This window comes from Octopus sinensis, linkage group LG12 (assembly GCF_006345805.1).
Source record: "Octopus sinensis linkage group LG12, ASM634580v1, whole genome shotgun sequence".
NCBI classification, from domain to species: Eukaryota; Metazoa; Mollusca; class Cephalopoda; order Octopoda; family Octopodidae; genus Octopus; species Octopus sinensis.
Window position 1 is genome coordinate 75957803 of NC_043008.1, and position 13328 is coordinate 75971130.

Here is a 13328-nt window from a genome sequence, read left to right on the forward strand (position 1 = left end):
GAAATGAAAAGTAAAAACATATACCATCTATGTCCTGGACAATGGTTTCTAACATTTTTTAGCAAATAAAATAATAATTATTTTATTTGCTGAAAAATTTCAGAAACCATGGGCCAGAATTTAGATGGTATATGTTCTTATTTTTCATTCCCTTCGAAGTTTTATCCCTAATAGTGGTTTGGACTTTTATCAATTCTGACGGCGTAAATGACATTTGCTGCCTTCGGGCAACTAACTCTTCTGCATTGCGTACATAAATCCTGTCATTCTGCCTGTTGATAACTACCACCACGGTGAAGACCTTTTCGAGGGACCGGATCAACACTTTGTTATCGGTGCAATTCTCAGCTAACATGGTTTTTGTCTCCATCGAGTCATTAATTGCCGGGATTGTTTCTTATATGCAGTTAGCTTTAAATCCTCCTAAAAATCCTTTGCATTGACGATTTCGAAATATCAAAAGCTGTTGCAGTTTTTCTTGCACTCCTGCGGGAATTTCAGTTCACTCGCTGCTCCACAGCTTCAATAGTTTGTTTGGTATGAATTGATTGCTTTCTACTTAGAATTGGCTTGCTAGAGGTCTTAGCCAACTGAATACATCGTTTCTAGGTATTGAACAACTGCTTTGTTATGTATTTTTTGCTTGCTCCAGCTGTTTTCAAAGCGACGATCTAGTCATGTTTCGATTTCGACGCCATATTTGTTTGCTAATATGTAATAGACGAACGAAACGGCAGACACGTTAAAAAAGACATATGCAAACCTTTATGAAAAATGTAGATAATATTACCTAAAACGATATTCTTTATGAAGAATTTTAAGCATGGTTAAATCTTTCTGGAACACCATATACATATATACAAGCAAGTGAACCAAGAAAGATAGTAGTATTCAGTGTAATGGATTGAATTCAGGTGTATTTAATGACAGATTAACTCATCTCCCACTTACTAAAAGGTACGTGTACACGCAGGACGAGTCTGACTCATTATATGTCCGAACGCATTGACGGACAATAGGAACACGTCCTACTCGCCCACGAAACACCAAATTATGTGAGACAAACTGTTGTTAAATATATGTACGTATGTTTGGTATGTGGAGAGATGTATTAGGTTGGAAAGTAATCTCTGTTACGTTGTCACATATTCAATTTAAGTCTACTTTTCCAATATTGAAATTAATACTTTTCTTTCTTCTACTGCTTATATCTTTTGTTTTGCCCTTGTAAAATCACGTGATATTAGACTCATATTAGATATTGTCTACTCTAGGAATGCAAAAGCGGCAATTCTGCAATGGAAACGGCGAGAAATATTCATTGTCAATGGAAATTATACTTCAATCCCCTTCACCTGTCAAAGATGGGCGAACTGTTCTATATGGGAAATTATTCTGCCGCAGATTACCTGCAATTCGGACGGCCAACCTTTGTTAATATGATGCCACTGAAAACCGTAGCTGACGAAAATCGAAAGGAAGTTGCTCAGGAATTAGTAAACCAATTCGACCCCATTCACACAACGATTATAATAAACATTCATGAATAAGGAAACATATTTAAACTTGGTCAGTGTTTCCCTTCTAATCTGGCTGATTCTCAGAATTATCAGATTAATCCGCTGCATATCAGGGAAGAATACACAGGTTAACGACCCGTGTGTATATAGAATCATCCAAAAGTGATGAATAATATCTTTTCTATAATCATGCCCAATGATAATGACAATGGTTAGCACTCAATGAAAAAGAAAGTCTATCGCCAAACAAAGTCTACGAAAAGTTATCTGTCATAAGGTTCTGACCAAAACATATAGACCAAAAACATAACGGTTAATGTGAAGTAGTGGATGTGAAGTAATTCTAAGTTTTACACAACAGTTTGTAGAAAATTACCCATGATTGTTAAATCGAAAATGGGTGTTTTTCTACACGATAATGCGCATTCATATATTGTCCAAGATATCCAAGAAAGGATTAAGGCGCTAAAGATGAATATTTTACAAGCTATCATCTTTTGAGATCCTTGCATCATTATCAAGATGGAAACTAGATTTTATTATGGTTTTAAAATGATATAGATTATTTCTTTGATTCAAAATGACAAGAATTTTGCGCTTCAGGGTTCGAAGATATGATAACGAGAAGGAATCATATCACGTTATCAATAATGAAAGAATGACAGATACTCACCTCATAGTCCACATTCTTGCAATTTCCTCTATCATCATCATCATCATCATCATCATCATCATCATCATTATTATTATTATTATTATTATTATTATTATTATTATTATTATTATTATTATTATATTATTATTATTATTATTATTATTATTATTATTATTATTATTATTATTATCATCATCATCATCATTAAGGCTGCGAGCTGGCAGAATCATTACCACACCGGGCGAAATGCTTAACGGTATTTTGTCTGCGTTACGTTGTGAGTTCAAATTCCACCGAGGTCGACTTTGCCTTTCATCCTTTCGGGGTCGATAAATTAAGTACCAGTTACGCACTGGGGTCGATGTAATCGACTTAATACCTATGTCTGTCCTTGTTTGTCCCCTCTATATTTAGCCCCTTGTGGGTAATAAAGAAATAGGTGTTTTGTCTGCCGCCACGTTCTGAGTTCAAATTCCGCCGAGGTCAACTTTGCCTTTCGTCCTTTCTGAGTCGATTAGATAGGTACCAGTTACGCCCTGGGATCGATATAATCGACTTAATTCGTTTGTCTGTCCTTGTTTGTCCTCTCTGTGTTTAACCCCTTGTGGGTAGTAAAGAAATAGGTATTTTGTCTACTGCTAAATTCCACAAATTTTTCGCATTTTGGGGTTTATTATGCTCTGGGATCGATGTGCTCGACTTAATCCCATCCTCTAACTTCCAGGCGTTGAGCCTGCAGTAGAAAGGATTACTATTATTATTATTATTTATTATTATTATTATTATTCAGTAGTATATTTTTATAGCGTGCTTTCACTTCACTACCGAGCGCAGCTCTGTGTGCCTTGGGTATGTGCTGTGATTTGTTGTGATGCTCTGATGGTTATTGTATGGAAAGTGTTCTGCGTAGGATGTGTGCAGTGCCTAGTAGTGCAATTTTCTGTATGTTATATGTGTTTGTAAGTCCTGGTGTTTTTGTTATGTATGTGTCTGAATATTTTTTTATCATGCCTAATGCACCTACTATAATAGGAATTGTTTCTGTTTTCAGATTCCACATTCTAATTACCTCTATTTCCACGTCTTTGTATTTTGAGAGTTTCTCCATTTCTTTTAGAGACACGTTGTCATCAGCCGGTATTGATACATCAATTAGAAAGCATTTTTTTTCTTCATGATCTCTGACAACTATATCTGGTCTGTTGGCCTTAATTTCTCTATCTGTGTGTATCGGCATATCCCAGAGTATGGTTGCTTTCTCGTTTTCTGTGACCTTTTCTGGTGTGTGCCTATACCATCTTTTTTCTGTTGTTATTCCATAATGTTGGCATAGCTTCCAATGTATGTAGGTTCCAACTCTGTCATGTCTGTGAATATATTCCTGCTTAGCCAGGACTGGGCAGCTAGAGATAATATGATTTATTGTTTCTTGTCCATCTCCACATATTCTGCAGTTACTTGTGATATTTCTTTTCATTACATGTTTTTGGTAATCCCTCTGTTTCTGCTTTGAGTCCTGAGCTTCTCAACCATTGGTGGGATTTTTCTTTGTCTATTTCTTTTGCGTTTAGTTTAGTCCTGTATTTACCATGAAGGGGCTTTTCTTGCCATCGTTTTATCATGGTTCGTTGCTGTTCTATTTTTGTTTTTAGTTTGGATTTCATTTGTTTTATAGCTTTTGTTGTTTCATCATCTTCTTCTTCTTCTTCATGTTTATTAGGTGGTATGATTTTTTGTTTGTATTTGTCAGCTTCCTTAAATGCTGAGAACAGTTTTTTGTTTTGCTCGTGTTTTGCCGCTATCTGGATTAGTTTTCCTTCCTTCTGAAGTAGATATTTTTGCAGTCCTATGGTGGTTATTTTATAGTAGTTTTCCAGTATTAATATTATTATTATTATTATTATTATTATTATTATTATTATTATATTATTATTATTATTATTATTATTATTTTTAATATTACTATTATTATTGTTATCATTATTATTAGTATTATTGTTGTTGCTGCTGCTGTTATCCTTTTTGCTGAGTAAGAAACCAGTGCATGCCATCCAATTGGAATAAAATATACGAAGCTCAATATACCCTTCACTACTACCCGCCTGATGAGGGCACACCAGGGACTTGCATCACAAACTTATGTGCGTGACGTATTGATTTCATATCAAAATAAACAGCACATGACCTTACAGATGGGACCCAGTGAGAATTTTCTTCATGTTGAATAGCCCATCCCGCACTAAAGGTCCCTGAATAAGGGTTATTTAAGGATAATGAACAAAACATTCAGAGGTGAATAATTCAAACCACCAACACATTATTATGATGCTCCACCGCTACTCCGGCTAGTGACCAGAGATGCACATATTTTATACCACCAAGGGACATGCTCAATCGATTCTGATTATGCAACTGACATGCAAATCTGTGGTTTTAAGAAGAATATTTGCTATAGCCCATCTTTTATACCAAGACAAATCAATGTACATGATAACACTTCCAACCAGTAAGATGAAATGAGAGCCACTGTCTTGTATATCATTAACAATAATATTAATACACTAACCTTTTTATTTTTGTACCTGTTGTGTGCGTTACACTTAATTCAAAGACGTGGCAAAGCGAGAGAGAGAGGAAGATAGTAAGAGAGTGAGAGAGTGAAAGCCAAAGGGAGAGTGAGAAAGTCAGAGCGTGAGAGTGAAATGGACTGAGTGATGACGGCGTTCGTTTTGTGTTTTTAAATGTTTCAGAGAGGAAGTAAGAGAGAAAGAGAGAGAGTAAGAGAGAGAGAGAGAGTGAAAGCTACAGAGAGTGGTGACGGCATTCATTTTGTCTTTTTAAATGTTACAGAGAGGACGTAAGAGAGAGAAAAAGTGTGAGAGAGAAAGAGAGTGAGAGCGAGAAAATGTGAGAGAGAAAGACAGAGGGAAAGAGACAGTGAGTGGTGACGTGTTCATCGCAAGAGAAGTAGATGCATAGATACATATGTACAGTGTCAAATCAAAAGCGGCAGAGAAGGATGACACAAAGGACGTGAAAGAGAAATAGGGAAATTGAGAGAGACAGTAGAAACATAAATCCAAAGAAAATTTCATGCGTAGATACATAGACACAGTAAATATTGGATGTCGGTTTCACTTTTCATTAGCACACGAGGATAAGATTAACTCACAAATGCTTGAGTACTGTACTCACATGCATAATATTAACGTATTCTCAGGGAGATTCAGCCTCACACAGAATATGACAAGGCTGGTCCCTTTGAATTACAGCTGCAACTAGAGAGAGGAGTGACTCAAAGGAAGGGGTGCTTGTTTTGTTTTTTCAACCACAGCAAATATTGGAAACCGTATCCTAAACAAAAAGCTGGCTAATACAATCGTATATGGTTTTCAATTGAAGCACCGAATCATTTTGTACATTTATTGTTTTAATAGGAAGAGAAAAACTGAGAGAGAAAGAGAGTGAGAAAGAAAGAGCTTGAAGACAACTAAAACAATCCTAGTCAGTGGCAAAGAAACAGGTAGTAAGAGAGAGAGAAAGAGAGATATGAAGTCTTCTTTGTGGACTATCTGAGGCTTACTGTCTGTCTATCTGCCCCTATTTCATGGTATGTGTTTGTGCACGTGTGCATGTATATGTATGTTTGTATGAATATGATTGTGCGTGTTCCTGTTTTGAATTCCTTTCTGCGACTGACCTTAAACTGCTCTTACAGGCCTAATCACACACACACATTTGTTTTAACCCATTTTTATAGCAACCATACACCAAAACACTTGGGCTAAAAAAAAAAAAAAACATCTTTTGGTTTCGGAATACAACGTTGTCTTTTTCTTTCTATATATTTTAAGTTAGAATTTCTGGCTCATTTGTTGATGTGTCACCATTACATATCCACATTACATCTTTGGAGATCGGAGAACCAGTTAGGGGCCCGCTGGATCTCTCTCAGTATACCAGTAAACCACAAAATCGCACCTAGCCAGTATCATCGCTGCCTCAAAGCCCGTCATACATATATATGTATTTATGTATGTATGTATGTATGTATGTATGTATGTTTATAAAGGTGTGTGTGTGTTTGTGGTTGTCCCCACCCCCACCCCGCGACCATTGCTTGACTACCGATGTTGGTGCGTTTGTGCCTCTGTAATTTAGCCTGTTCAGCAGAAAAGACTGATAGAATAAATACCAGGCTTACAGGGAATAAGTCTAGGGGTCAAATTCTTCGACTAAAAGGAGGTACTCCAGCATAGCCATCGTCAAATGACTGAAACAAGTAAAAGAATGAGAGAATATCAGAAAAAACGCTCTGTACCACTAAAACAAGAAGGTTCTTTGAATATGTGCGATGTATTTTAAGGTTAAATAGAAATTCTGTTTACGTTTGTGTGAGATATTTTGGTTGAATTATATAGTCATTGGTGTTACGTTACTTTCTATATTCTGTAACTGTCACAATATACTTTTCTAGGCCTGAAATTTTTGTGGGGAGTGGGGCCAGTTGATTAGATCGACCCCAGTACACAACTGGTACTTAATTTATCGACCCCGAAATGACGAAATGCAAAGTCGAACTCGGCAGAATTTGAAATCAGAACGCAAAGACAGACAGTCATATTATACAAACATTTCTAATGGCACCAGTATACTTTTGACAGATGCTTATTATTTGTTTCCCGTGAATTTTTCACGGGTTCAGCTAATTATCATTATTATTATTATTATTATCATTATTATTATTATTATTATTATTATTATTATTAACATTATTATCATTATTATTATTATTATTATTATTATATTATTATTATTATTATTATTATTATTATTATTATTATTCAGTAGTATATTTTTATAGCGTGCTTTCACTTCACTACCGAGCGCAGCTCTGTGTGCCTTGGGTATGGGCTGTGATTTGTTGTGATGTTCTGATGGTTATTGTATGGAAAGTGTTCTGCGTAGGATGTGTGCAGTGCCTAGTAGTGCAATTTTCTGTATGTTATATGTGTTTGTAAGTCCTGGTGTTTTTGTTATGTATTTGTCTGAATATTTTTTTATCATGCCTAATGCACCTACTATGATAGGAATTGTTTCTGTTTTTAGATTCCACATTCGAGTTACCTTTATTTCCAGGTCTTTATATTTTGAAAGTTTCTCCATTTCTTTTAGAGACACGTTGTCATCTGCTGGTACTGATACATCAATTAGAAAGCATTTTTTTTTCATGATCTCTGACAACTATATCTGGTCTGTTGGCCTTAATTTCTCTATTTGTATGTATCGGCATATCCCAGAGTATGGCTGCTTTCTCGTTTTTTGTGACCTTTTCTGGTGTGTGCCTATACCACCTTTTTTCTGTTGTTATTCTATACTGTTGGCATAGCTTCCAGTGTATGTAAGTTCCAACTCTGTCATGTCTGTGAATATATTCCTTCTTAGCCAGGACTGGGCAGCCAGAGAGATTATGATTTATTGTTTCTTGTCCATCTCCACATATTCTGCAGTTACTTGTTATATTTCTTTTCATTACATGTTTTTAGTAATTTTTGGTAATATTGTTTCACTTCCTTCACCTCTTCTCTCATCTCATCTACACTACTAACCCTTTTTCCTCCATTCCGTCTTTCACCCCACCTCACCCTTTGCTGTCCTCTCTCTCTCTCTCTCTCTCTCTCTCTCTCTTTATTTCTGTCTCCCATTTCCGTCCTCCTAGATATTATACCCCATCTGGCCAGGTCCTCTCCTCATCAAGCAGGCGACATAGAGTGCCCCAACCATGTATAAAAGGTGAATTTCATAATTTTCTCTATATTTTGAAATGCCTGAACTTACAAAAATTTTGCGCATTATGCGTTACCATGAACATATCATTATTTTGCATAATATATATATATATATATATATTATATATGTGTGTGTTTGTGTGTGAATGTATATATATACGTATATATGTACATATATACATGCACACGTATATACATACATACATTCATACATGCATTCATACATACATGTGTAATATATGTATGTATATATGTGTGTGTGTGTGTGTGTCTGTGTGTTTGTTTATATGAATATCTGTATGTTCAGTTGTGCCTATTAGAAACAATTGTATGTCGTTATTTCAATTTTCTCATGTAATCGAACAATTTAATTGAATATCCTAATATCCAAGAAATGGATGATCTAATACAATTGTTATTCTGTTCCAGAAAATTAAGTTCACTAGAGAATGGAAAACTATTACCTTACTTCTGACGTCACTAATACATCAAATATCAGCAATTAAATCTATTGCGAGGAATGAAGAATTCTACATATACCAAAGTAATATTATACGAGCACAATAAAAACATAATAATGAGGCGTTATATCAGTATCCCAATTTCGATGAGAGATATGATAATGAAATGGAAATAGACGACGTTAGCAGATTTACAGCGAATGTAGTACTCTCACGAAATGAAAAAATGTATTCCACTTATAGTTAGAAAGTGGTTATGAAAAAAAAAACATCTTTAAAAGGACAATGTTTAATGTGAAATGGTTATATGTAATAGTTTTTCATAGATATTTTGAATTTCTATCAAAATCGTAGTTTCTACATGAACAGTTCTTATCTCTGTACGTAATTTAGCGGAATATATGAAATATACAATTTTCTTCCCACCAGCAACAAATATTAGAAGCTTATAGTGTTACGAAATATAAAGTGGAAATTCGAAATTGATATTGTTAAATTGGATGAAACAAGTTTGAGTCAATAAAATATACAATAAAATATACAATAAAATATACAATGTTCCGTGGATAGAAAAATAAATTTAATATTTGATTGAGGAATGTCGATCTGAAATAACGAAGAGTCAAATTATCTTAACTTGTTGAATTTTAAACAGAGTGGAGGCCGATGCGCAAAAATGTTTTAATTTTTGTCTGAAATTTTAGTGATTATAAATTAGATTGTAGACCTTCGTGAACATCAATATTACTCATTTTAATTAGTATCCACATTTTGATCAGCACATCGGGTGGTTTTATTATTTTTCATAAAAATATAGAATAAACAATGAATTTTTGTCTGTTATATTACATGATTTCATTCTAAAGATGCGTAAAATTATATAAATCAAGATAGAATACACATACAGTAATCCCTACACTATCACGTCCAAAATCTCTCACGATAGGTTAAAATCCACGAAGTAGAAACAGTACTGTATGTATTTTTATCATTTTTATAATTTGCATATGTTTATTTTATTATAACTGCTAAACAATGCCATACACTCGTCTCCCGGAGTCGTGGTCGAAGGATTGCGTGTTCGAATATCAGATCTGGCGATGCGTGAGTTTATGAGCGGAAACACCTAATCTCCACCAGGCTCCGGCAGAAGGTAATGGCGAACTTCCGATAACTCTTTCGCTACAACTTTCTCTTACTCTTTCCTCTTGAATCTAGCAGCTCACCTGCGACGGACCGGCATCCCGTCCAGGTGGGAAACCTATACGCCAATGAAACTGGGAATCCTGCCCTTATGAGCCAGGCATGGTTCGAGAACGAACAAACAACATTAGATATATAAAATTTACCTTTAGAACAAATCAGAAACACGTTGGTAAGGTTTGTTTGATTACTGATGTTATTATTACTTGCAATAATTTTAGGTTCCAACACGTTAATGGTAAATATTCTGTCATGAGGCATGTATTTCAAGAAGTGAATATTTAGATGTGTATGAGCGATTATACGCTATATATATTTATAAGTATGTCTCTTTATACATATATTTATGTGTGCGTATGTGCTTGTTTACACGCATACACATACACACGCATATATATTTGTGCATATGTCTATATGTGTGTGCGCGCATGCGTAGTGTGTGTGTGCGTGCGTATATGCATGTGTATTAATACCTTTAACTAGACATGCCAAATTCAAGCATTTCAGGTACTCCAAATTTTAAGTATGGATTATATTTTATTATTAATTGCATATCTAAGCTTGAACAGGAATGTAGACAACCTCGATATCTCATGTCGCCTGAAATGAAGTCAAAGATCTATATGAAATTTAAGGAACTGCTTTGTCTGTTTGTTAACATAGTTGTCAGTTTTCCCTTATACATATTGTACGCTTTGATTTAAAAGTAATATACCACATAAGAAAGAGAAATATATGTTTTTTTAAACTTTAACGTCTAAATGTGTGTGTACGCATATACTTTAGCCGAAACCGAAATTTGAAATTGCTGAGTCCTCTTAAATACAAAAAGTAAACTTTTCACTGTTTAATCTTTACTCCTAAACTTCATTTTCAGAACCGAATAGAAAATTGCACCAAAAGACTTATCTTCTCTACACAGTAGGAATCTACACCTCGTAGGACATATCTACATGTACGTAAGTTATTTTTTCTTTATTCAAATATTTTTTAATGATAATGCTTTGTTTGCATGCCTATGATCTCCAATCAATACTGATTTCTAGTTAAATATGATATATAAATAATGTGTAAAAACTACTGTGATTTCCAATGTTATTAAATTCGGTTACTTATACTGGTTTGGCACACCTTATAAAAATGTTTTTACATTATGGTACGTATTTAGGATTTGAATCGCTAACCTTCCTATCGAAACCAGAGTAGGTTAAGATGTTTGCTTCTCAATCACGTTATTCTACATTCATTTTACAGTACTGCATCTTTGGTTTTATACCACGATCTCAGATTGACAAATACTTTTGAGTAAGATATGGTTGGTGAAGACACTTGAAGCCCATCGTTTGTCTATATTTATGTCTACATATTAGACGTTTAAATAATTTATTGTTTATAAGTGAAGCACGTAAACAATGAAGAAAAAAAACGATATATGAAGGAAAAATTGGTCACAGAAACAACCTAGCCATTTCTGATATCAGAAATGCAGCGACACAGGAAGAAGCATTTTTCATACAGAAAACAGCGACGCTAATTTTCACAATTTCTAGCATAAATAAAAATATAAATAAATGAAAAGCTAGTAAAAATGAAAATATAAATATTCAGTAAGTGCATATGAAGAGGAATCCTGCAACCTTCGTTTAAATTAGTACACTTCTGCCTTCTTCTAAACACACATGCATACACTCTCTCTCTTTTCTCTCTCTCTTTCTCTCTCTTCCTCTCAACATATATATATATATATGTATATAGATATATAAATATAGATATATATATATACATACATACATACATGGTGGCTGCCCCCTCGTTATCGAGTATGGCCATTGCAGGAAGCTTAATCAATGTTGTTATCGTGCAATGCCTGTGCAAGAAGGTTTTTTTTAAAGTGACGAAAGGCTGTGCACTGAGTCAATCCCACTCACTAAGGAACAGCAGCCATAATCCGAAAAGAAGAACAAGTCAACGTCATCGGTAACCTCTGAGTCGCAGATTTTATGTCGGAGTTATCCCAGTTACGTGAGTTACCTTCTCCTAGAAGGATGCCCTAACAAAGGCTAGGAGTCCTTCACTCCCAATGGTTGAACCGCGCGATCGGGTATTCAGTCCGATTATTTCTATGTCCCCGCGCATGATACAGCCTTAAGACATTTATTGGATGGCTGTTGACTCTCAAGAGTTTCTCTGCCCTTTGATGATGGGTTTTGTTTTTCACCCCGCAGGGTGTCCAATAAACACTCTCCTCACCAAGCAAGCGTGGTGGGGTTGCCGGTTTAGTCGTCGACGACCCGACCATGCAACAGGTTGTACTGGGCTACATATTACATACATACATACTTATACATATATATAAAAGACTGATACCGGAATGGACATAGCCAATCTGAAAGAAGCGGCCCAGGATAGAACTGACTGGAGGACACTGATCCAACGAGTAATCGAGAGTCGACTTCGACTTAGCGGATATATATATATATATATATATATATAGTAATTATAGCAATATCTATATAGTAATTTACTCTTCTTAATTACTTCTCTTCATAAAAATAAATCAACTTCTACTAAACCTATAAAAACCTTTCTTCTTGATTACTCTTCTAGTTTTCCTATTATATATATTTGACCCCTAATATATGCACTTGATTAATAAGACTTTTGTCCTTAATTAATGAGTATCATGCCTACTCATAATAAGTGATAGATTTTTCTCCAAAATGAATAAATATTAGATTTATAATTTCTCCTTTAATCCAACGTATCAAAATATTCAAAACCTATCACCTAAATATAAAACTGAAGTATATAAGTGTAAAATAATCTCTGTATTCTCTATAAATGGTCACTGTGACCATTTGACATTGACCTAGTTTTTCTAATACATATTCTGTTTGCCAAATAGTAGTAAACGGCCTCTGTAGCATTACAACCCTTTTTTCTACCTCAATTTCTTTATCTAGTACTTTGACATCTATTTCACCCCTATTTCTATAAATAGAAAATCTTTCTTGTCTCCTTTCAATTGATCATTCTTCCCAAACCTCCTAGCAGTTAAAAAAAACTGAATATTCTGAATATTCTTCAGTCAGTTGATAAACTCTATTACCTTAATGTTCTTAAAATTTAAATCGACATCTTTATCTATATATCTACCTTCTCTATAATGTTATCAATTGATATGAAAATTATGTATTGATGGAAAACCTCTATTAATGACTGATGATTGCTCAACATTTTAAAACTGTTGTAATACTTACAACATTTAATAAAATGAAGTAGCGTTAAACGATCTACCAAATTACTGAAGTTATTCTTGTTGCTTATTTTGATTATATATATATATATATATACATATATATTTGTGTGTGTATCTGTCTTTCGTTTGAAATGTTTCAAGTCTCACCATCAATTATAATATGACCACTTTCATTGAACAGAAAGAAAAATTTCAACGTTTCTAATTTATTGCCGATATCATTATTAATATGCCCAATAAACACTATAACATCCTACATAACCAGATGCGGCAGATTGCTCACTTATGTGTGTGTGTGTGTGTGCGCGCGCGTGTGTGCGTGTGTGTATGTATATGTGTATGTATGCATGCATGTATGTATGTATGTATGTATGCGTGCATGGATGCGTGCATGCATGCGTGCATATATGCATGTGAGCATATATGGAAGTAGCAGATATA

At 34.5% G+C, this 13328-nt stretch overlaps 1 protein-coding gene across 2 annotated transcripts in view; it reads left to right on the forward strand.

Annotated features, from left to right (window-relative positions):
* The window catches only part of LOC115218025 (cholecystokinin receptor type A-like), a 279188-nt gene that overhangs the window by 82799 nt on the left and 183061 nt on the right, over positions 1–13328 (forward strand). Inside the window, exon 2 of one of the 2 annotated variants that reach the window (XM_036508058.1) lies at positions 10506–10587. Coding sequence is in view for 1 of the 2 variants with exons in the window: in XM_029787773.2 (XP_029643633.1) it covers positions 10582–10583 (2 nt within the window). In the remaining variant the exon portion in view is untranslated. The remainder of the gene's footprint in view (positions 1–10505; positions 10588–13328) is intronic. The other variant, XM_029787773.2, reaches the window with a different exon arrangement.